The sequence below is a fragment of the Erythrolamprus reginae genome, chromosome Z (genome assembly GCF_031021105.1).
Source record: "Erythrolamprus reginae isolate rEryReg1 chromosome Z, rEryReg1.hap1, whole genome shotgun sequence".
Taxonomy (NCBI): domain Eukaryota; kingdom Metazoa; phylum Chordata; class Lepidosauria; order Squamata; family Dipsadidae; genus Erythrolamprus; species Erythrolamprus reginae.
In genome coordinates, this window is record NC_091963.1 from 122137287 (window position 1) to 122163619 (window position 26333).

The window sequence follows — 26333 nt, forward strand, 5'->3', positions numbered from 1 at the left end:
CTGAGAATATTTATCTGCACATTTTAAAGGTGCTAGAAATTCAACAAAATTGCACATTTCAAAAGATGACAAACCGTTTGTATGTTGGGTTACATGTTGGAAAATGAATATATTTGTTTTAATATAAATCAAATTATAATTTTGCCACTTCATTCATACATATAACTGTACAAGGCATTCTATCCTAAATGTCTATGTTCTCTTCTTTATTTGAAGTGTTTTCATCATCTGAAAATAAAAATGGAAAATCAGAATGCCACCATGACATCTTTTGCCCTTCTGGGATTTTCCTACAGCATTACAATTAATACTTTTCCTCTTCTTGGTATTTTTGCTTATGTATACCTTAACTTTATTGGGAAATATCATAATTTTGGAAGTCACCAATCATCTCCAAAGCCCCATGTACTTTTTTATAATGCATCTTGCTTTCATTGATATATGTTTTTCTTCCATCACTGTGCCAAAGCTGCTGGTGATTTTCTGGGCAAGACAGACTATATCTTATTATGGATGCTTTATTCAGATGTTTTTTGTTTTTGTCACAGGAAGCACTGAAGATTACGTCCTTGCTGCAATGGCCTATGACCGATATGCTGCCATTTGCAAGCCGCTCCATTATGTTCAAATTGTGAGCAAAGCATGTTGTAGGTGGCTGGTGGGTGGAGCATGGGCAATTGGTTTCTTATGTGCCATGATAAATATATTACCTGCTTTGAAACTAGACTTCTGTGAGTCAAATTTTATTAGGGATTTCAGCTGTGAATTTCCATCTGTGCTTGCCTTATCCTGCACAGAAACATCCTCCAATTGGATGGCATTTCTGATATCTGGTGGTGCTGTTTCTGGTTGTTCATTGATCATCATTCTTCTCTCCTACATCCATATCATTTCAACCATCCTGAAGTTAAACTCAGTGGAAGCAAAACAGAAAACATTCTCTACCTGTAGTTCTCACATTATTGTTGTGGTTTTGTATTATGGCACTGCCTGTTTCAGGAATATGAGGCCGAGCTCAGCTTCCTCAGTTATTGTCGATGAACTTTTCTCTATTCAGTATAAGATTTCAACACCCATGCTGAACCCCCTAATCTACAGCCTGAAAAACAGGGAAGTGAAGGAAGCCATCAAAAAATTAATGGGCTACAAACCCTTGTAATTCACACCCATGCACTTAGGTATATAGATGTGTGCATATGCATGTGTTTATCTCCATCTGTCTCTATTTATACAGATACGTACACATTCTCTTTCTATCTCTCTGTGTTTGTACAGCTGTATAATCTTAAACTAATCAATTTTCAATGTTTTGTAAATATATTTGAATGCAAACTTGTGTGACTCTTCCCATATCACAGCATCATAGTATTGATGGTGGTGATGCTGTTCAATATAATAACAGCTAGTATAATTAAATTAAGCCTTCTCTCTCCCCTTGGACTCTTTTGCATTGAGCAATGTTGGAATTGAAGATGTTTCTTGGATAAATAAAACCCCCGAAGAAAGTTCAATTGCATTCTGGGGGGAAAAACTATCTTTGGGACAACATGACTTGGATGGTTGAAAAATCCTTTAATTGGCATTTGTAAAACCATTTTCATATTTTAGAATTTGTGTGATTTGTTTTATTTTGATTTTATCATCATATCAAATTTATTACATCATTAATGTGACACTAATTATTTTTTGGTTTATGATGCTTTCTTATATCTGACATTCATTCATTAATCTGATGAATTTATATAGACTTCTATAGTGATATTTTTATTTTCCATATATTGTCTTAAATCTTTTGTTTATATTTCTTTATACTGCCTTCCATATCTGTCTGTCTGTCAGTCTGTCTGTCTGTCTAAATCCTTGTATTTAATAGTGCAAAGACACCATAAGTCAGTAAGTTAATCAATTAATCAACCAATCACTCTTTTAACAACTAATGAGCCAATTAAGGTGTTCTGATAGGTTAGTTAATGGATGATATCTGGCTTCAACACTGCATTAAGAGAATATGTAATTGACTATGTTTGTATTATGTACATTACTGGTTGGGTTTGGCAATATATAAAATAAGTCAACAATGTATGCTTAAATGTATTGAAACACCATTGCTTTAACAGTTAGTGTTACGGATTGCCATAAGAGGGAGCCAGAAGCATGGTTCTCTCTCTGCTATTTCTATCATGTTCTCTGTGACTTCTATAGTAGAAACTGTGTGTTAAATATTGATTTATGTATTTGTAAGCCGAACAAGTAAGATCTATAGCATTATATATGCATTGACTGATTTAACTATGTATGACTAGGACTGTTCTTGACTAAGATTTGCCAAAGTAAATATTTTATACACTTAATGAATTTGGCTTATATTACTGAACCATTACTTGTATCACTGGGCTATCAGCTGGATGTCTGCTAAAACTCCACATTTTCTCTGTGTATGTGTATCTTTGAAAACTCAAAAATCACTGTGCACACTCCCTAACACTGGCTATGGGCCCAGTGTGAGGTTCCCAGTGTGATATTTTTAGTGTGGTATTTCTAGTGTGGATATTGTCAGTGTGGTATTGCCAGTGAGAAATTGCTAGGGAGTAGTGTGAATATTCAGTTTGTTCAATCAGACAGTTGAAGTGGTATTATTGTATAAATAATGGGTCATATACAGTCAAGTAAATTATCCAGGATAACCCAGTTGGATGGAATGAACCATGCTTTCTACAAAATGTAGCATGCTGTTGCGCTCTGAAGGAATGTGATAATTAACCAGATATAACTGCCTTGAATCCTGACAATGATGAAGGTACAAAGAAAATAGCTGACTTTAAACAAGACAATGAAAAAGCTTTTAGCATAATTGGACTGACATTGAATGACCAACAGCTGGGTCATATCCATGGCGGGGAATCTGCTGATAGGTGTTGGGACACTTTGAAAAATGATTTATATTTGTGATAGTGTGGGAGCATACATTCATCTTACATGAAAACTGTTTAGAGCCATTTGCTGAAAGGTGGTGATATGTTAGCTTATTTAGCATTGATGAAGAAGATTTTGCAAGAACTACATGAAAAGGAACTGACATTTTCCAAATTGTATCAAGTTTACACAATTCTTTCTTCGTTGGATGATAGTTTTTGGATGATAGAATTTTGGCTGGATGATAGAATCATGATTATGGGTCCTTGCTGAAAGTTTTGCTCTGAGATGAACTGACACTGATTGGCATAACTGGAAGACTGTTGGAGGAATCAAGAAGAAGGCAGGAGAGACAACAGATGAGAGAGAAGCCACAAGAAAAAAGAAATAAAACATCTTCAAATGTTTATTTTACAAGAAAATGTTATTTTTGTGGGGCTAAGGGTCATATAGCAAAATTATGTAGAAAGATTAGAAAACAGAATGTGGGTAATATACAGATAGTATGTAATGACATTGGTTTAGCTATGAAAAACAGTTAAAATTGTAAACTATGATATACAGATAGTATGTAATGACATTGGTTTAGCTCTAAAAAAGCAGTTAAAATTATAAACTTTGATTTCTGGGTTATTGATATTGGAGCAATACAATGTATATCTAATAATAGACATGACTAATAGTAACCAACATGTAGCACTTACTAATGGTTAAAAAATGAAAGCATCTGGAGAGGGTAAAATATATATATACTGTATTTATGTTTAAATGAGAGTTTGCTACTGCTACATATACCTAAACTAGAATATAACCTGCTATCTGTTAGGGATCTAGTAAATGCAGGATTTATTATAACATTTAAGAAAGATAAATGTAAACTAGAAAAACCAAATAAAATGTTAATGCAAGGTTAGAAAATGGTTTGTTTGTGCTAAGGGACAATCCATTAAGTAAGGCTAACAAGGTTTTTGGCAACCAAAAGCCACATGATAACCATATACATCTTCTCCATGGGAGAATGGGTCATGTGAATTGTAAAGTTTTGCAAAAAACCCCTGTGGATTTGGCTGGTGGTATCAAATTAAAGCCTTATTCAAAATGTATAAATTGTAATGTATGTGATGAAGAAAAGATCAAGGTAATTCCTGCTTACAGGTTAAATGAATTTAAGACAAAAGGGCCTTTACAAATAGTATTTACAGGTATTATTGGACATGGAATGGGGCTGGGAGCACGTGCATGCACGCACAGCATGGGATTCAGCTTCTGTGTATGCAAAGAAGCCAAATCTGACATGAGGACATGCAATTTCTGCTTTTTTTGTTTCTGCGAATGCACAGAAGGAAAAAGGCCAGAAAGCAAAAAGATAAGTTATCCCCACCACGTGTCCTTCCAGTTTGCCTGCCCCCCTGCCCTGCTATGAGCAACGGCTTTGCCGCAAGCAGCCTGAGTGCTCTGCTCCCCGCTGTCCACCTTACCTTGCACGGCAGCTTCTCTCTCACCGAGAAGATGGTATGTGGCATGGGGAGGAGGCCAGGCGGCCCCAAGCTCCAGCCATGTGGCCTGTTCTGGCAGGCATCTCTCGGCACGGTGATGGTGCCCAAAGCAAGTCATGGCCTTCGGCTGCACAGTGCTGCTGCTCCTAAAGGCTACAACTCGCTAGGACCTCCATCACCACACTGAGAGATGCCTGCAGTGTGGCAGAGTAGAAAGGCCACATGGCCAGAGCTAGGGCAGGTCGCTTTTGTGACTGGGCCCAGCTGCTGCTCTAGGCGCTGTAGCGAGATTCAGCTGCTGTGCATGTGCAATATCCAATTCTCTCAATCAGAGCTTGATTTATTAACAGAACCATGTTAGCTACACTATTGTAATTCCGATGCTGAGTCCTTCCCAGAATCCCACCTAGGTTAAGGTTTATCTTATATCCACCACACCCACAAGGTTCATCACGAGAGCCAGTCTGTGTGCAGGGGCTTATCAACTTCCTCTTCTCTTCAGTTGAGGCAGAACAAACGATGGCCTTGGCTTGGAGAAAGGAATCTTTGGTTGTGTCTAGTAACTTTCCCCCCTGACTGTTCACTACCCCTCCCATCCCCCCCCTTGTGTTGTGTCAGGCTGAACTCTCTAACTCCACATGAAGACTTTGGCCTGACAGCAATCCCATAAGCTAAATATTTTGGAAAGAACCAAAAATGTAAAAGAAAAAAAGTAATTGAATACTTTATGGCATAAGAGCATTTTTCTCTCCTACATTCAGATGTTTGAATATTCTTTGCTTTCCCATGAGAAAGAGCTTTGCAGATTCTAATTTTCTATCTGTTTACTTTCAATCTTTCAGGCCTCCAAGAAATGCACATGAGACCGAAAAGGTGCAGTTATTGTTTAACTATGATAAAGATTACATTTTGTCCATCAACCTATGTCTTCATGAATTCTGAGTTTCATGCAATATATACAGAACCTTTTAGTAGTGATTTATATTTAGTAATATTTATGATAGGGTCCTTGGTGCTCTCTGAGTTTGGTTGTTTTATTGCAAATGTTTCATTACCCAAACTAGATAACATTGTCAAAAAAGGTTTTTTTGTAATATACTGTATTTATTTTCTTTTGCTTTTTTATCACTCACATAGTCTTTTTTGACATTTTCAATTCCATTGTAGTCTCCTACTATACATATATTCTTACAATCTATTTCAATAATTTTTTCATGGATTTTCTTATAGAACTCATTTTGTTTTTTATTTGTTCCCAGGTCTATTTGACCTGGACCGCAAATTGTTCATTTTAGGTACTTATATTTGGTCTTTTTGAAAGCTTGTTTCACTTTGAAACAAGTTTGAACATTTCTGCACACAATGAAATAAAAATTGAAAGGAAAAAATTATTGGTTTATTTTGATCATAAAATTGTGCCCCCCTTTTTTTGTGAATTTTTTTCAATTTATAGATAGTTTTGCCTCCAAAATGCGTTCAATTTTACTAAAGTTGGTGTGGGATTGGTAGCTTGAAAATTTCTGAACATAATGATATGAAAATTGAACTGAAAAAATTATGCTTATTGGTTTATTTTGCTCATAAAAGGGCCCCCATGCTTATACTCAAATAGGCTTATACTCAAGTAGGCTTATACTCTAGTATAAGACCATATGATGTTATATGCGAAAATAAACCAATAAGCATCAATTTTTTCAGTTCATTTATATTTTTCTTATGATCAGGAATGTTCAATTTTGTATATCAAAACTTTTGCGGGGAAATCCCTTGGAGATTTGTAACCTAAAAAAAATATAAACTGACACAAAATGCTCAAAAATGGGGGGGGGGGGTTGATCAAAATAAACCAATAAGCATCAATTTTTTCAGTTCAATTTTCATATTGTTTTGTTCAGAAATGTTCAAACTAGTTTCCCAGTGAAAAAAGCTTTCAAAAAGACCAAATTTAAGTACCTAAAAGAATTTTTTGTTTCGGGTCAAATAGACCCCGGGAACAGTACAAGTGTAGGTAAAATTTTGCCCAGAAAAAAGTTAGCCCCCACCCCCAAAAATATTTTTATGATGATCAGCAATGTTAAATTTAGTAAATCAATGCCTAAGATATTAAAAAATATTTCTGATTTGGAGCCTAAAAAAATTTAAAGTGAAATTGGTTGCAAGAATTTGTTTTGGGGGGTGAGGCCTTTAGAGTCTTTTCAGCAAGAGAAGCAAACTAACAACAATATATCCTTTGGCTGAAATCCCAGAGCAAAGATAACACTGTAACAGTTACCAGCTGTAGATGAAGTCTTCAATAAATTAACTGTAAGAGCCAAAACTATTAGCAAAGCCAAGAAAGTAACTGTTTAAATGCAAAACCGAAAAGCAAGAGACAAGACAAACTGATTACACAACGAACAGCATTGTTTCTCTGCAACAAGGTGGGGCATGCCTCACCCTCTCTAAAACCCCAATAAGCATCATTTTTTTCAGTTCATTTATATTTTTCTTATGTTAAGAAATGTTCAAACTACCAATCCCACACCAACTTTAGTAAAATTGAATGCATTTTGCAGGCTAAACTATCTATAAATTGAACAAAAATTCACAAAAAAGGGGGGCTGCCTTTTATGATCAAAATAAACCAATAAGCATTATTTTTCAGTTCAATTTTCATATCAGTGTGCAGAACGACCCAGGAACAGAAATTTAGGCCTATTTTTTTTCAGCAAGAAAGAAGCACCCCCACCCCCCAAAAAATTCTCATATAGAGAACCCCTAAAATGATGCAAAGTCATGAAATTTCAAGTTTCAAATATGCAGGGAAAACTTTTTACAGGGTCTCAAACTTTGATTTCAGGTCTCACAGACCCAACAGAACACCAGGGTTAAGGTGAAGTTTAAAGTAATCACCACGGGGTGATTAAAGTAATCACCACCCCCAAGAGAGAGCAGATGGGCCCTCAGTAGCAGCAATGATGAAGGAAAGGACACTGCCAGCTCTCCAAAAGGTACCCCTTGAATACAGAGACTTGGAAAGAGTTTTCAGTGAGGAAGATTGCAATGAATTGCCACCTCACAGACCCACAGACTGTGCAATATAACTTGAGCCAGGGCAGCTCTCCCAAGACCTAGAATGTATGCAATGTCACCAAGGGAGATGGCAGATCAGAGAAAGTACATAGACACCAACCTGAGAAGAGGAATCATTCAGTCTGCAAATTCCAAAATAGCAGCCCCAGTGCTCTTTAAGGAGAAAAAAGATGGCAGCATTCTTCTGATAGCAGATTTTCACAATCTAAATGCAGTGTGCGTACAGAACACTTATCCCTTCCCCCTTATGAAGGATTTACTCAATCATCTAGCAAAGGGGAAAATATTTACCAAGCTGGATTTAAGAGAGACTTATTATTGCATCAGAATAAAGGAAGGGGATGAGTGGAAGGCAGCTTTTAACTGCCCATTGTCAGCCTGTGAATAGAAATTCTCCAATGGAGTCATGACTCCAGACTTGGGGGTCACTTCAGGTTCCTGAAAACATTGCACCTAGTGCGGAGACAATTCTGGTGGCCTAGGATGAGAGCATGAGTCGAAGATTATGTGAAAGGTTGTGCGACCTGCGCCACCAAGAAACATAGGCCTGGTAAACCCTCAAGGTTGTTGCAACCCTGTCACCAACCCTAACAGGCCCTGGGAAGAGATAGCAATGGATTTATTTTGGAACTCCCTGAGAGCAAGGGAAACACCGTTATTTTGGACTGTTATCGATTTGTTCTCCAAACAAGCTAATTTCATCACTTGTTCAGGATTGCCCACAGCCAGACATCTGGCTAAGTTATTCTTAAAACACATTTACAGATTGCATGGAGTTCCCCGTAGGATTATATCAGATCGAGGGGTCTAATTCACTGCCAAGCTCTGGAGAGAATTCATTCATACCATTGGTTCCACCCAAGGACTCAGTTCTGCATTCCACCCTTGCACAAATGGAGCAGCAGAAAGAGCTAATGTCCTAGTGGAACAGTACCTTAGATGTTATGTGAGTTACCAACAAACCAATTGGGCTGAACTACTGCATTTTGCGGAAGTAGTGTACAACAACTCTGTACACAGCAGTACGGGACTAACTCCTTACCAGGTCACCAGTGGACAAGATTTCGTTCCCATGCCGGAACTACCTATTGAACCTCCTTCGTCCATCATGTTGGCAGAGTGGATGGAGAAACTGAAGAGAGGATGGGAGGACACCAAGAAGGGCTAACAGAGGCCACAAAAGCTTACAAGAATCAAGCAGACAAACACCGATCTCCTCAACCCCCTTTTAAAGTGGGAGATAAAGTTTTTCTGTCAACAAAATACATCCGGCTAAAGCTGCCTAGCAAAAAACTAGATCCAAAATTTTTAGGCTCTTTCCCAATTGTGAAAGTAATCAACCCGGTCATGATGCAGCTCGCATTTCCTAGAATCCTAGAGAGGATTCACCCCATATTTCACTGCAGCCTGCTAAAGCCTGTGATCGGGTCCAACATTAGGCATGTGCACAGCCGCCTCCTCCCCCCCCGCAGTGATTCAGGGGGAGACTCACTATGAAGTAAAAAAAAAAAATTAGATTCCCACATTTTTCGAGGCAAACTGCAGTACCTGATTCATTGGAAAGGGTACCCCCAGTCGGAAGCAACCTGGGTAACAAGACGGGATATCAAAGCTGATAGATTAATTAGGCGGTTTCATGAAACTTACCCAATTAAACCAAAATGTCTTAATTGATTTAACTGATATTAATCCCTATGTATATATTCTAATTTTCCAGGAGATGGTTCTTTGTGAAGGGAGGCTGCCTGTCAGGCCGAAGTCTTCATGTGGAGTAAGAGAGTTCAGCCTGACACAAAGTTAGACACAACCAAAGATTCCTTTCTCCAAACCAAAGCCACCGTTTGTTCTGCCTCAACTGAAGAGAAGAGGAAGTTGATCAGCCACAGACTGGCTCTCGTGATGAACCTATGGGTGTGGGGGATGTAAGATAAACCTTAACCTAGGTGGGATTCTGGGAAGTATTCAGAATCGGAATGACAATGGCGTAGCTAACATGGTTCTGTTAATAAATCAAGCTCTGATTGAGAGAATTGGTCCGAGACTTGGTTTATTTCTCACATGTTATTCGGAATGCTGACATTGATCTTCCAAAGAACAATCAAGTTCAATAACACAGAACAAAAAACAGAACAAAAATAATGTAAAATGTCAAGTATAATATTCTTGCAGGTATAATATTTCTAATTATTATCAAAGTCTGTAAGCTTGTCCCAAGGGAAACAATTTACTAAAGCAGCTCACGTGAATATATAGATGCAGCATTTTTTCACCCTAGGCAATCAATAAAGAGAATGAGGTAAACTTTACTCTACACTGTTTTTTAATCTGATTTCCTATAATTAAGAAAGGAATTAATAAGTTTCTTAAAAACAAGTTTAAATTTTTTTAAAAACCCCAACTTTTCATTCTTTAATATTCTAATAAAATTTTGATTGATATTGAATAATTCAATAATAAAACATGTTTTAAATTAATTAAGGCAATACTAAACATATATTTCTGTATGCAAGATGGACTATAATGTGTATGTATGTATGTATGTATGTATGTATGTATGTATGTATGTATGTATGTATGTATTGCCATTATTCTGCATAATGTGGCCCTTTTGGATGCTGGGACTCTTATATTTTCCTTGGGATGGTGACACTGTTTCGTGGATGATGTTTTTTTCTTTTTCTTTTGAGAGTGGGCATAGAAATTTTATTTTCATGTGTGCCATTGTATACCCAGAAAATGATAATAAAGGTTATTTAATAATCTTATAACTGTATATTATCTCACCATACCTACTCACCCACTTTTGGGGTTAGTAAAACTAAAAGCATCCTTTTAAAATGTATTTCCTTAAATTTTAAGCTAAGTAAAACAATTAATAATAATAATAATAATAATAATAATAATAATAATAATAATTTCTTTTCCTTCCTTCCCTCCCTCCCTCCTTCCCTGCCTCCCTGCCTTCCCCCATTTCTTGATACAGAGAATTGCTCTTTTTAAAGAGTTGACCTGGGTGTAAGTCACTCCTATAAATGCACCTAATCCATTGCAAATTGAAGATTTTCTGCCTTGTCTGAGGAAAATACAAATATGGATAACATTTATCTTTTATAAATTCTTCAATACAATGTTTGCATATGTTTTATCTGCTACATCTTATGACATTTATCCCCAAACAGTTCAGTGATAAAATTTAGCTCTAGATAAAATTTATTTCCCATAAATTCTGCAGAATAAAAAACTGAATTTATCCAAAAACTATTCAATTGTAGAAGTAAGTGTCAAATTAATTGAAGCAGTTACGTGGAAGCCTTTGAATAGGATTCTGTGTAGGTATAATTTGTATTAGAGGCTGGGTGATGCTAGGGGTATTTTTACAGGAAAGATTATCTTTCTTTAACTTCAGTATTTCACTGTTTTGCTATATGTGAATATTTTTGCAGAAGTCTGTAAATGAGAAGGAAAGCATTTTCAAAAGGGGAAAAAAACAAGAAAATCCAGTTGTCTCCTGAAAAAAGCATCTTTGCCATTTCATTCTGCAGACTTTTTTTTCTTCATATTTGACAATATGGTCTTCAGATTTTAGCCCTAAAATGACCTTCAGAGCATACTCATGTAGCCCATGTGTTTCCTGGAATAGTGCATTTTTAAATTTTATTCATTTGTTTTTAATGTTTATATCTCAAATCCAAAGCCTGGCAAAGTTAAAAGGTAGTCCTAAATTGAGAAACAATTTTCCAAAAAGGCATAAGAAACCCCCCATCCCTTTTATAGAGTGGAAAGTATAGAATAGGTTGTTGCCACATAAATGGAAATCACAATTTTTTTCTACTCTAATTTTCCCTTTGTTATACCATCTCCACCCCTGGTTAGGCAATTCTTTATACCTAATTCATTGTATCCTAATTCACTTGTGTTGATTTTCTCTCCTTTTCCTAGAACTTTATTTATTGTCTGAAAATGGAAACAGAAAATCAAAGTACCACAATAACTTCCTTTGTCCTTTCTGGATTCTCAAATAATTTGCCAGTGAATCTTTTCCTCCTTTTTGTATTCTTTTTTATTTATGTGCTAACTTTACTAGCAAATATAATGATTATGGTTGTTACAAGTCATCTCTCAAGCCCCATGTACTTTTTCCTGACTCACCTGGCTTTTATTGATATCTGTTTGTCTTCTGTCATTGTGCCCAAGCTCTTGGAAATTTTTAATGAGAGGCAGACAATTTCATATTCTGCTTGCTTTTTCCAAATGTTCTTTATTCTTCTAACAGGGAGCAATGAAACTTGCATTCTTACAGCAATGGCCTATGACCGATTTGCTGCCATCTGCAAACCACTCCATTATGTACAAATTATGAACAAAGCATGTTGTAGATGGTTGGTGACTGGTGCCTTGGCAGTGGCTTTTTCATATGCTTCATTGAATACATTTCCTGCTTTGAAGTTGGATTTCTGTGGAAAACGTTTTATCAGGCATTTCAGTTGTGAATTGACATCTGTACTTGCCTTATCTTGTACAGACACATTCTCCAATTTGACACTATTACTTATAACTAGTGGTATCTTTGCTATATCTTCATTCACTGTGATTCTGTTTTCCTACATTCACATCATATCTACTATCTTGAAGTTGAATTCCCCAGAAGCAAAAAGAAAAACTTTTTCTACCTGTAGTGCTCATCTTATTGTTGTGGCTTTGTACTATATTACTGGATGTTTTAGGTATATGAGACCCAACTCAGTCTCTTCAGTTATTGTGGATGGGCTTTTCTCAATTCAGTATAGTATTTCAACACCCATGCTGAACCCCCTCATCTACAGCCTGAAAAACAGAGAAGTGAAAGAAGCCATTAAAAAGCTAATGGGCTAGGCATACATAATTTTTGGTACTGTGTAAAATAGTTTGATATAAAGTAAATTGAATATTGCTAAGACAATGACCTAAGAAATGAATATGTTGTATTGAAAAAATATTCCAAGGGGATTTTTGTTTCTTTGTTTCATATAAATTAACACGATCTGGTGGTCCAAAAGTGTTAGATTTATGATTGACATCATGGTGAGAACAGTTGGGAAATAGTGGGGCTCTGCCAGGCTCCATGAAATGTAGCCTGCAACTGCTTGCTGGGAGACCCTAATGTCATTAAGCTGTCCTGGTGCGAAGAAAGGAGAGGCACTCTTTTGATTGCAAGGAAGCCACAATTTCTTTATTGATCTGAAGAAAACTCTCCTGAAAGGCAGTAAAGGTGATGTCCATTTTTGGTCAGTCACAAGCTAAGCAACTGGGATACTAAGACCTTGTGTTGGAGCACTGTATGGACAGAGCAGTGAAACTGGGTGAAAAAAAATTCCAACTGCTACCTTAGAGATTTAATCTAAGTTAAACATTAAAAAAGGATCTCGCTTGACAAATTTCCTGCCACATGCCACCCAGAGGCTAATTAGATCCCAAAGGTTGTCCTTCTCCAAGTCCCATCGACTAAGCAGTGCAGGTTGGCAGGCCCGTGGGGGTGGGCCTTCTCTGTGGCTGCCCCGGCCCTTTGGAACCAACTACCCCCCTGTCCCAATGTCCATACTGCTCCCATCCTACTGGCCTTCTGAAAGGCCTTGAAGACCTGATTTTGCCAGCAGGCCTGGGGTTCATGTCACTTAACATGAAGTCATAGCCGAATTGTGATTGTTTAGTATGTATGTGTGTATGATTGATTAACTTATTTGGGGCTTTTATGGATTAGTTTAATTGGGATTTTATTGTTTTTATTGTTTTATATTTAACTTTTTGCATTATTTTACTATTGTAAAGTGCCCTAAGTCCCATGGGATTGGGCAGCATAGAAATCAAATAAATTAAATTAAATTAACAAAAGTGGTGATTGGATTTATGAAGAAAGATTAAATATTAAAGATTTAGAAGTAAAAGAAAATGGATGGATGGATGGACGGACAGACAGACAGACAGACAGACAGACAGATAGATAGATAGATAGATAGATAGATAACAATCAGCTGTTTTTGACATTTAAGTCTATGGAACATTGGAATTGGTAGCAGGGTAGCCAGCTACTGGAGGAAAAAGATTACTGCAATGTGTAAAATTAAAAGGAAAAGGATGAAAGTAAACAATATCTAGAAAGCTATTTGAACTTGACTTTATCTTAGTAGGCAATTTGGATGCTGGAAAATATTTACTGAACTTTTTGAAGATTCATAAGATAAATTAAATCAAACTAAAATTTTATTGGAACAGTACACTGAAAAGTGGATTTGAAAGATTTGAAGAAACTCGGCAGTCTAAATTGGATTTGGGTTATCAAGATCATGTGGTGGGGGAGAAAAAGAAAATCTGAATAAGACTTTAAAATCTGAACAATTGGGAAGATGTAAATTGGAAATTTTAAAGACTGAAAAGAATAAATGTAAAGTGTTTAAGGATTAAAAATTTAGGGGACATGGAGGAATAAATTGGGGACTAACAACATTTTATTAACAATTGATTTATTCTTGAGTTTTTAGATTGGGATAATGGGATATTAGAAGTATATTAACTTGTTACAAAATGACCTAGCGGGGGACAATAAAATTTTATGAAGAAATGTTAGACATAGCGGCAAAGAATTATAAGAAGTTGATTGGGATATTAAAAGATAAAGATATGAAAAGAGAAGGCTCTCAACAAATGGTGGGAAAAGATGCATATAACACACAGAAGATAGCTGAGAAATTAGAAGGAGTGGTGGAGGGGACAAAACAAAATAAATTACAAAAAGATAAAAATAAATTAAAAGCAGATAAAAATACTGAAAATACAACAATAATAAATACTAAAAATCAAATAGACAATCCTGTAAGAATGTATACTAAAACAAAGAAAAGAAGATCTTTCAAAAATAATGAAAGGGTTATGGATGGATATTCAAAAGGTGCAGCAAAAGGAGATAAAGGGTGAAGCAGATGGAACAATCAGTCAATGAAAAATTCTGAAAAATCATATATGATTCCAACAAAGAGATATAAAAGAATAACCAAAAAAATATCAGTAAACGATGAATTTTTTTAAATGATGGATATGAGGTGATGGATAGAGATATAATATTTATTTATTTTATGTATTTATTTTTATTTACTTGGATTTCCAGGCCGCTCTTCTCCAAGGGACTCAGGGTGCCTTACATAGTAAATTCAATGCAAAGTACAAAGTTTTAAAAATCCAACTAAAAGCGAAGAACTCACTGCTTGAAAGTAATTCCTTGTTCTGGCCTCATTATTTCAGCCTGGGGGACTGGTGACAAGCAAAATCTGGACCCTGGGCTCAGACTGCTGCTATTTAATGCCAGGTCAGTTGTAAGTAAATCTCTCAACATCCAGGATCTCCTCCTGGAGGAGGATGCGGACCTGGCTGGGCCCAGAGGGAGGGGTCCCTCTCTCGGAAATCTGCCCAGCCAGGTTTCAAGTGTGGTACCAGCAGTGACCTCAGGGAAGGGAGGAGGAGTGGCTATCATAGCCAAGAAGACCACCAGCCTACACAGGCTCGCTGCTCTTGAGATACTGGCTAGTGAGTCCTTCTTTGTGAAGTTGGACCTAGGGGTACAGGTGGGCTTGATATTCCCATACTTGCCTCCCTGGTATGGTCATGATGGCATTGCATTTTTGCATGCAGAGGAGTTGCTCTGGCATGATCAAACATGATTTAAGTATTGCCCACAAGATCATATGCTGCAACGTCCTACTGGTCAATGACTACTTCAGCTTCAACCGCAACAACACAAGAGCACGCAACAGATTCAAACTTAATATTAACCGCTCCAAACTTGACTGTAAAAAATATGACTTTTGCAATCGAGTTGTCGAAGCGTGGAACTCATTACCAGACTCAATAGTGTCAACCCCTAACCCCCAACATTTCTCCCTTAGACTATCCACGATTGACCTCTCCAGGTTCCTAAGAGATCAGTAAGGGGCGTACATAAGTGCACTAGTGTGGCTTTCGTCCCCTGTCCAATTGTCTTTCCTTTATCTCATATATCATATATATTTTCTTCCTTTCATATATCTTCTCCTCCATTTTTACATATTATCTTTATATATATATATTACTTCATGTCTATTCTCTTCCATATGTATTGTGTATTGGACAAATGAATAAATAAATAAAAATAAATAAAAGGCCAGTCCTGTGACTACTGCAGTTCTGGAATATGGGACTGACTTTCCCACCAATATCAGCAAGTCACTGTCAGTCTGCCCATCTTTGTTTTCCTTCACTTAGATTGATGAAGCTTCTTGAGAGAATGAATACAAAAGAGCTTTCCAGGCTATATATCTGGACCAGGCTCTTTCTTTTGAGCATCCCACCTAGAGGTCTTGCAGAAGCAGACAGGTAGGCCAAAATGCATCTGAACCTCCCACACCAGTGGTCTGTGGGATTTAAAATTAGGAATTTGATGGTCCCTGAACTCCAAAAGTTTGGAAACCTCTGATCAAGACTTTATTCCACTGGGTTGTATTTAACTGAAAAGGGAAGTTTGCTAATCAATTTACAATTTTAGAATTGTAAATTACCTAAAGTTCCTTGGTTGAATGGGGTAGCTATATAATAAAATGACCAAACCAATCAATGAATCAATCAAAACTCTTATGATTGCTGATAAAAGGAGTGGAGAGAAATCCTGTCCACATTTGTTTGAGAGCCACAGTAGTAAATGTTGTGAAGAAATAAAAACAAGAGGTGGCAAAACAAGGTTTTCCAATAATGTCCCCACAAAAAACAAGAGTTGTTATATCAACAGTGCACAGGAAGGAGAAAGGCCCTGGAGAGTATTAGTAATTCATCAGCCTGGATGCTCTACATGCAATTCAATTGGAAATAAAAAGGAAAGGAAATAAATTCAAATGTTATTCCTGTACAAACATTAATCCTATGACCTGTGTGGCACCATTTGTCCCAATGGAAACTGTTGATATTACAGACACTAAAGACATATCTGCATATCAAATGAGAAATCACAGGTCTTCATGAGTCAAAAAAGGAAACAGCACTTTAAAAGTTACAAAATCTTTACAGATAATCAATTTTACCATAGTATAGATTGCTTGAAAGGAACTTCTGGAAGAAAGACATGAATAGGTAAGTTTTTAAACAAAAGGAAGCATGTTCTTTCCTAAAAAGAAAGAAAATCCAACAATGTTATATTAAAATGAAATTGATTACTGTTTGGCTTTACTCCTCTGCAATTGGTCAAAGCAGAATCCATCTAATTCATTCTGTGTAATATTCAGTGAATTGTTCAGATAGCAAAAGATAAGACATTGTTAAATATCCCACAAAATTACCACCAATACAACTTCTTTTAAATAGGCTTCATTGAAAATTGTCTTAATTATTCATCAAATTGTGGGAGTTTTTCTGAAAGACATTTGTTGGGAAAACAGTGAAGGGAATATTGAAATACGATTTCTTCTGTAGTTCATTTTGTTACACATTGAAATTAGCTAAGCTTTTCTTAGTGTTTATCTTATCATAAATTCCTTGGGAATGAAATACAGAATTTTATGCAAATAGAGTTAATGATACAATCCATTTTTATTCCTAACTGTGGCTTACATTTTGCATTAATGGTGGAGAGCAAAAATGCACAAATAAATTCTGGTTGAAGACTACATTTGTTAAAATCACTGATATATTTCAGTTTCTCTCTTCTTCTTCTTCTTCTTCTTCTTCTTCTTCTTCTTCTTCTTCTTCTTCTTCTTCTTCTATTACTACTACTACTACTACTACTACTACTACTACTCCTTCTCATCCTCCTCTTTCTCCTCCTTCCCCCCCTCTTTTGTTAACCCTCTATTATGTTTAATATACATATTATCATTATAAGGAACATGACCATAACATTGTATTGCTATGGACTTTAGCGGTCAAAATAAATATATTCTAAAACTGCAACCCTGGAAAATATATATATCCAACTTCTGTGTATGTTGAACTTTCATGCAGCATATTACTGTTTAAATCATTTTAAATAATTCATTAGCTTTGATAAACTTTTATTAATGTTTTCGGCTTTGAATTCCCATCTCCATTTTCCTTACCCTACACAGAAACCTTCCTAATTGGATTTCATTCCTAATATCTGGTAGTTTTGATGTGAGTCCTACATTAGCTATCCTGAAGTTGAACTCAATAGACACAAAGAGTAAAAAATTTCCCATCTGTAATTTTCACCTTATACAGTAGTTCTGAATTTGTCTTTCATTACCTGGTTTGTGTATAACACTACCTGGTTTATGTATATCAACCTCCTCAATTATTTTGTATGAATTCTTCTCTATTTTTCCCCCTCCCAATACACATTTTGAAAGTAACACCATTTTAGAGAGAAAAAGTCTCTGGAAGAAGTGGGTATTTTTCCTCCCATTTTTGTGGGTTTGAAAATACAGAATGTGTTGGCCCTAATAAAAGCTTCTCTCATACTCTTTCCCTGGTATTCTACCCCCTCCTATCTAACTGTGCAGTGCATTGTATTATGTAACAAAATATTTTTTCTTCTTGTTTTGAAGTTTTGAAGTATCTGAAATGGAAATGAAAAATCAGAACACCACAGTGACTTTTTTTGTCCTTTTGGGATTTTCGTACAATTATCCAGTCAATGCTTTCCTTTTCCTGGCATTTTTCCTGATGTATGCTTTGACTTTATTCGGAAATACAATGATTATGATAGTAACAAGTTATCTCCCCAGTCCCATGTACTTTTTTCTGGCTCATCTGGCTTTTCTGGACATAAGTTTGTCTTCTGTTACTGTACCCAAAGTATTGGTGATATTTTGGGCAAAAAAGATTATTTCATATTCTGATTGCTTTATTCAGATATTCATTGTCTTTCTTACAGGAGGCACTGAAGATTGTGTCCTTGCTGCAATGGCTTATGACAGATATGTTGCCATTTGTAAACCCCTCCATTATATACAAATTATGAATAAATCATTTTGTAAATGGCTTGTGGGTAGTTCATGGGCAGTTGGTTTCTTATGCGCTTTTGTAAATATATTACCTATTTTGAAACTAGATTTCTGTGGATCAAATTTTATCAAGGATTTCAGCTGTGAATTTCCATCTCTACTTGCCTTATCCTGCACAGAAACATCCTTCAACTGGATGGCATTTCTGATATCTGGTAGTTTTGTTGCAAGTTTTTCATTGATTATCATCCTAGTCTCCTATATCCATATCATCTCAACTATCCTCAAGTTGAATTCAGCAGAAGCAAAAAGGAAAACTTTCTCTACCTGTAGTTCTCACCTTATTGTTGTAGTTTTATATTATGGCTCTGCCTGCTTTAGAAACATGAGGTCCAGCTCAACCTCCTCAATTATTGTGGATGAATTCTTCTCTATTCAGTACAAGCTTTCAACACCTATGCTGAATCCCCTTATCTACAGCCTGAAAAATAGAGAAGTGAAGGAAATAATAAAAAAACTAATGGGCTACAAACCCTTGATTCCTTCTGTGTAAATTGGTTCAATGTTGGATAAATTGACCATTCCGTGGGAATCTAATTGAGAAACATATGTGGTTTTGTTTGGAAATATATTTAAAACACATTTTTGGCATATGTGTAATGTATTGGTTGGAATCAAAACAAGTGAATTTAATTTATAAAGTCTGATATGCTTACATTTAGTGAAAAATATTATGTCAGACAATATGTATTTAAAGATGGATTTTCCCTTAAAAAATTTATCCCTATATCTACTTACGAAACATATTCAGATGGTTATTGTATACAACAGGAATTCTCAAAATCTGTGTTTGTGTGACATCCTAAAGCAATGTTTTTCAACCAGAGTTCCGGGGAACCCAAGAGTTCCGCAAGGGCCAACCAGGGTTTCCATGACTTAATAAGAAGGCAAGGCAAGGCAAGGCAAGGCAGGTCCCCACTTCAATCCTATCCACTTCTGCAATGGGGCAGCCTCTTCCTCCATCTTGTGTCCGGCCACCAAGCAGGAGGAGGAGTGGCAGCAGCATTGGTGTTGAGAGCAGCAGCAGCGCCCCTCTAGCCCCTTGCTGCAGCAGCAGGGCCAAAGCATAGGCTGCAGCGGCAGGAGGAGGAGGAGGAAGAGGAGGAGGTGGGAGTGGTTGCCTCTCCAGTACCCTGATGCCCAGGCCAAGGCGCACCAGGTGGCTCAAGGTTCTCTCTCAACACCTATGCAGTTCCTTCCTGCACCTGCGTACACACTGTCATGCTTGGCCAAGCGGCCAACTCATTATCTCCCTTTTCCCTGCACAGGGCACTGTAAGAGAGCACGCCCTACTAGTCCCCTCACTCTTGGGGCCTGAGATGGCAGGAGATGTGGAAGGCAGAGTGGAAGGCAAACCGGAAGGTGGAGTGGAAGGCATCTACCCCAGCTTTGCCTTCCCTCTGACCCTCCCACCAGCCCCCGCAGCCACCAAAAAATGGGGAGGGAAAGCGAGTGGAATAGAGCGAATGGCCTCTGCTTATTGCCCCACTAAGGGCCGGCACTCCTGGCGAGGGTACATGGTGCAGCCTCTCTCTCTCTCTCCTTCTCTCTGCTACTCCACAGCCACGGACCCCCAAACAGTAGCAGCACTTGCTGATTCTGCCTCCATCCTCTATGGTTGCATTGCTATTACTATTAGTCTTCTCATCATTCATATCACAGATCTCCCACTTATGACTATGACTATAACTTGTTGCTTGTATCCTTATGATTTATATTGATTGTTTCTTGATTGCTTATTTGACCCCCATTTATTTATTTGTTTGTTTGTTTGTTTGTTTGTTTGTTTGTTTGTTTGTTTATTTACTTACTTACTTACTTACTTACTTACTTACTTACTTACTTACTTACTTATTGTTGTGATTCAGCCTGAGGCTCCTCAGGGAACGGCTGGAACTCTGCCGGATCCATGCTCAGAGGGGGAGGACGATGAGCAGGAGGGGGAGGACCAGGCAGACGGAGAAGAGGAATGTCAGGAAGAGGAGGAGGGAGAGCAGCCTGAGACCCACGGGGGGGGGAGCTCTCCCCAGCGAGTAGCCTGGAGTCATTAGATGAAAATGCACAGGCGATCATAGATATGAGGCAGAGAAGGGCAGCCCAAAGAAGGGGCCAATTAGCCAGGTATTTCCATCCATAATAGGCAACAGCTGGGTTTGGGTGTGGTTCTCCTCAGCAGGGTTGAAAAGGCAGGCCCGCCCTTCCTGTATTGTAGAGAGTTATCTATTGGGAGTCCTGTGACCTTGCTTCGAGTCTTGGCGTCTCTGATCCTGGCTTGTGGCCTAGAAGGCTGAAAACTTGGGGGAGGCGTGGGTTTTATTATCTACAGTGGTGTTTTTGCCAGCAAGAATCCTGTTGTATTGCCTGGCCGTCGTGAAACCTCTGTGAAACTTCATAGCATTCCAGTTTGTAAGAACAGTTTTTGTTACCTGTGTTTGCTTTCAAATATATAAACTGCCTTTGCTTTTTTACCAGTGTGTCTGGCTACTCTGGTTAGTTGGTGTTGGCGTCTGGGGGGACCCAGACAGAACACTTATTATGCCGCCCTTCTCCTTAGACTCAGGGTGGCTTACAACATGTTAGCAATAGCACTTTTTAACAGACCAAGCATATTGCCCCCACCATCTGGGTCCTCATTTTACCCACCTCAGAAGGATGAAAGGCTGAGTCAACCTTGAGCCAGTGATGAGATTTGAATAGCTGATCTGCAGATTTAGCAGTCAGGTTTAGTGGCCTGCAGTACTGCACTCTACCCAGTGCGCCACCTCGCTACCTTAATGACAGTCATTAAGTGTTGCACTCATGATTCTTGACAAATGCATCTTTTTTATGTACACTGAGAGCATATGCACAAAAGACAAATTCCTTATGTGTCCAATCGCACTTGGCTAATAAAAGAATTCTATTTCAGCTTCAGGATGTATAGCTTAATGCAGTGTTTTTCAACCAGGGTTCCACGAGAAATCTTATGGCACCAAAGGGTTCCCCTGAAGAAAAAAGGTTGAAAAACACTGTACTAAAGTAATAAATGAATTTGTGTGACCCTTCCCAAGAATATGATATTGATGAGGAGCATCGTGATACCTGATAGAAGAGCAAAACTTTTATCCTTTGTGTGCAGACTTTTGTATGAAAAATTTGTATGCAACCTAATAAATAGTGAATATCTATTTTAATGAAACTGTTATTTATTTACTCATATTCTGTTTGTTCATGTCTTCTTCATTCCATCAATCTGGAAACTACAGTTATGATAGTCTTCATTTTTAATCACTAACATATTTTTTTCTTTTGTACTCTAGAAACTCCTCAATTAGTAGAGATGATGGATTATGATGCTAAAGCATATAGCAACTCCTAGAGAGGCCCAATGGCCTTTTATGAGGCTTATTCTGTTTTTTTACTATTTCAGGCTTCACCTGCTCTCCCCTGTGTGGGTTCAGAAGCTGTCTACTTCTACTATGTAATACCTATTGAACAACAGCTAAAAAAAATGAGGATGTTTATCAGCAAATATCCAATATGCTGAATTTGGTGCTTCATTTTTTCCCCTGACTCTGAGCACTTGCCTATATTTGAGGAGATCCTGTGTCTCATCTCTTGTTCCATTGGAGATTACGTGAAAAGTGGCTTGGGACCAGGGGTGTGTGACTGTCTGGATGGGGGGGGGCGGGGGGACACGCAGTGGGCATCTGAAAATGGAGCTCCACCTCAGAGCACCCAATTTGCACTGGAAGATATTGAAAGAAAATGCAGGGCATTCTGCATAAGCCATGCCCACAGTATCGTAGCAAATATTTTATTAGCCCTTCACTGCTTTGGACTAAGTTAGCTGACGTTGTCTTTTACATGTCTGATGAGATTCAGAAGATTGAGCAAGCTGCAATTCAGAGATGGGCTGATGCCAGTTCGGACAGGTTTGCCCAAACCAGTTTTTCTGATTTTGCATAGTTTGGAGAAGCAGCAAATCAGACCACCAGCTGGTGCTGCCCATACCTATTGTCCAGGCTGCTTTAGGCTGGTTTTATGGGTTATTTTCAGGCTGTTTTCCCAGACAAAATTAGCCCCAAATAAGCCTGAAAAAAATATATTTAAGGCCAGAAAATGGCCCCCCAAATGTCCTATTTTTAGGCATTTTTTCACACCATTGGACCTGCCAAATTAAACCCTAAAAAGACTCCAAAACACAGTTTCAGGGTGTTTTGGGGGCCATTTTTGGCTGTACCCAAACTATTGGTGATATTTTGGGCAAAAAAGATTATTTCATATTCTGATTGCTTTATTCAGATATTCATTGTCTTTCTTACAGGAGGCACTGAAGATTGTGTCCTTGCTGCAATGGCTTATGACCGATTTATTGCATTATATACAAATTATGAATAAATCATTCTGTAAATGGCTTGTGGGTAGTTCATGGGCAGTTGGTTTCTTATGTGCTTTTGTAAATATATTACTTACTTTGAAACTAGATTTCTGTGGACCAAATTTTATCAAAGATTTCAGCTGTGAATTTCCATCTCTACTTGCCTTATCCTGCACAGAAACATCCTCTAATTGGATGATATTTCTGATATCTGGTAGTTTTATTGCAAGTTCTTCTATTATTATCATCCTAGTCTCTTATATTCATATCATCTCAACTATCCTCAAGTTGAATTCAGCAGAAGCAAAAAGGAAAACATTCTCTACCTGTAGTTCTCACCTTATTGTTGTAGTTTTGTTTTACGGCTCTGCCTGCTTTAGAAACATGAGGTCCAGCTCAACCTCCTCAATTATTGTGGATGAATTCTTCTCTATTCAGTACATGATTTCAACACCTATGCTGAACCCCCTTATTTACAGCCTGAAAAATAGAGAAGTGAAGGAAATAATAAATGAATTTGTTTGACCATTTCCAAGAATATGATATTGATGAGGATGATCGTGATAACTGGTAGGAGAACAAAACTTTTATCATTTGTGTGCAGACTTTTGTGTTGGAAATTTGTATGCAACCTAATAAATATTGAATATCTATTTTAATGAAACTATTATTTATTTACTCATATTCTGTTTGTTCATCTCTTCTTCATTCCATCAATCTGACAGTACAGTTATGTTAGTCTTCATTTTAATCACTAACATTTTTTCTTTCTCTTTTGTATTCCAGAAACTCCTCAATTAGTGGAGATGATGGACTATGCTGCTAAAGCATAAAGTACCCCCTAGAGAGGCCTACTGGCCTTTTATGACAGTACAAGGGTTATTCTGCTTTTTTACTATGTCAGGCTTCACCTGCTTTACCCTGCTATGATCAAATGTTTTCAAGTGGCAGGCAGATGGGAAGCAGGATGTTCCAAACTTTTGTGTGGGTTCAGAAGTTGTTTGCTTCTCCTATGTAATACCTATTGAACAACAGCTGAAAAAATGTGGATGTTTATCAGCAAATGTCCAATATACTGAATTTGGTGCTGCACTTTTTCCTGACTCTGAGGATCTGCCTCTGTTTGAGCACATCTTGTGTCTTATGTCTTGGTCCATAGGAGGTCACATGCAGAGGGGGCTTACACCTGGTTTGGGACTCAGTTAGCTCAGGGATTGCCTTTTACTTGTCTGATCAGATTTAGCATATTGAGCAAGCTGCAATTCAGAGGTGGGCTGTTGCCGCTTCAGACCGGTTTGCCCAAACCAGTTTTCCTGATTCTGCATTGTTCGGAGACCTGGCAAATCAGATCACCAACTGGCGATCTGATCACTATTTTTCCGGCCACTTTAGGCTGGGTTTTTTTCTTGGGGAGGGGGGGGTGCTTTCAGGCTGTTTTTCTAGCCAAAATTAGCCCAAAAGGCAGCCTGAAAATGACAAAAAACAGGCTATTTCCAAGTTGTTTTAGGTCAGAAAACAGACATTATACATTTTTCATGATGTTTTAATGTCACTTTTCTTGCCAAATTCAGCCCGCAAAAGCCCCTAAAACACACCATTTTTGGAACACTTACAGGGTATTTTTGGTTGTTTTTCAGGTGAAAAAATGGCCAAAAACAGGCTTTCGGGTGATCATTTTCAGGTTGTTTTTGACCAAGTTTCCCCAAAATTTGGTCTTAAAATGTTATGAAAAATGGCCAAAAAAAAAATAAAAAATCTTACCCATCTTCTCCTTCTCTTGCAGCCAGCTTTCCCAATGTAACTTGGTGAGAGACAGAGAGAAAGGGGAGGGGGGGTTGGAAAGTTTCTTTCCTCCCATCAGCCCTCTTTCCAGAGACCCCTGGATTCCCTTCCCTGAACCTGACTGTCCCATCCAAATACCACTGGCATAAGTGACATAGAGTCACATGAACCCCCAGCCATGCACATCCAGCCAGTCATTAAGGCAGAGAACCAGAACCAGAGTCCACTACTGTTGCAATTCCCATTAGCCAAAGAGTGTCAACGGGAAGTAGAAAATGTAGTTTCCTGCTGCAGTCCCTGCCTAATATAATATTTAGAATGGCTTTAGAATGGTTTCAACCCAATTTATATTTTGACAAACCTTTAAAAAATGTGGCTATGTACCTTTCCTCAGAATGTGCTTGGGTCCTGTTACTTAGGTCTACTGTTAGTTGATTCACCATGGCTACTGTTTGTACTTAGTTATTTTTTGTGTTTTCATTGTTTTAAAGACTTTTAAGTTATTTTTAACTATTTTAGAAATTTAGAATTGTAAGCCCTGCAGAATCTCTTTTTAAGGTAGGTAGCTATAGAAATTGAATGAATGAATGAATGAATGAATGAATGAATGAATGAATGAATGAATGAATGAATGATACATATACATATTTCAGTGGTGGTATTCATATTTCAATGGTGGGATTCTGAATTTTTAATACCAGTTCTTTTGAGTGACTTGATGGGCATTGTATGACATGGTGGCATTGGTCATACTGGGTGGGTGTGGACAGGGCTGCCATCAGGAATTTTGGGACCCCATACAGCCTAAGTGTCTGCCCCCGCCCCGCCATTTTAAAACTACTGCCCCCAAATCCCGTGCCATCATGGCCACACACCGTAGGCAAGCCCTCCCCCGGCCCTCTGAGATCAAACACAGCCCTGATGTGGCCCTCGATGAAATTGAGTTTGACACCCCTGGCCTAGAGGCTAAATCCTATGAACAAGGGCTAAGAGAACGAGTATGTTTAGCTCAACAAATAGAAAACTGAGGGGGAATATAATAGTAGTTTCCCAATCTTTAAAGGGCTGCCACAGAGCAGATGCCATCTATTTATTCTCCATGCCACCTGAAGGTAGTACAAGAAGCAATGGGTGGAACCTCACCAAGAGGAAATGCAATCTGGAAATAAGGAAAAACTTGGGACTCGGCAGCATATAAATAAGTAAGTAAGTAAGTAAGTAAGTAAGTAAGTAAGTAAGTAAGTAAGTAAGTAAATAAAAAATAAATTAATTAAAAAAAAACAAGTAAGTAAGTAAGTAAGTAAATAAATAAATAAATCCCTTCTTTTTTATTAAAAGAAATTAAGAATTTAACAAAACCAAAATCCATTACTATTAAAACTAAAACAACCAGCAAAACTATTAACAAAAACAGGTGAGGGCTGGGATTTTTTTCTGTTATTATTTAAGTGCTTTTACCAATTGGGCAATTCAGACCAGAGTGACAGGGTCATGTCTTAGTCCTGCTCTTTGGGAAGAGTTTGATCTGGTAACTCCTGAGGAAATGGACAAGCCATGGGTGCTGTAAGTTTCTTACCTGTTTACTGGACCTGTGCTCCTCCTGGTTGGTTTTGGCCAGCCAGGAGATGACACCTGGCTGGATCCAGGCATTGATTAATGCTTCCTTAAGTGAGGGGTTGTTTCTGCAGCCACTGA

The 26333-nt window shown here is 37.8% G+C and overlaps 4 protein-coding genes across 4 annotated transcripts; all 4 read left to right on the top strand.

Annotated features, from left to right (window-relative positions):
* Positions 1-240: 240 nt before the first annotated feature.
* LOC139153595 (olfactory receptor 8H3-like) lies at positions 241-1159 on the top strand. Its single transcript, XM_070727733.1, is given in 2 exon segments — positions 241-312; positions 314-1159. Coding segments are annotated over 2 exon segments (918 nt in total).
* A 10624-nt stretch (positions 1160-11783) lies between these two features.
* On the top strand, positions 11784-12353 carry LOC139153977 (olfactory receptor 5B12-like). Its single transcript, XM_070728404.1, has one exon. The coding sequence runs from the start codon at positions 11784-11786 to the stop codon at positions 12351-12353; it is 570 nt and encodes a 189-aa protein (XP_070584505.1).
* Positions 12354-18059: 5706 nt separating this feature from the next.
* Positions 18060-18989, top strand: LOC139153978 (olfactory receptor 5V1-like). Its single transcript, XM_070728405.1, has one exon. It carries the CDS (start codon positions 18060-18062, stop codon positions 18987-18989), a length of 930 nt encoding a protein of 309 aa, XP_070584506.1.
* Positions 18990-19815: 826 nt separating this feature from the next.
* Positions 19816-23381, top strand: LOC139153979 (olfactory receptor 5V1-like). The gene is given in 4 exon segments (XM_070728406.1): positions 19816-20016; positions 21906-21956; positions 22625-22848; positions 22850-23381. Coding segments are annotated over 4 exon segments (1008 nt in total).
* The last annotated feature ends 2952 nt before the right edge of the window (positions 23382-26333 follow it).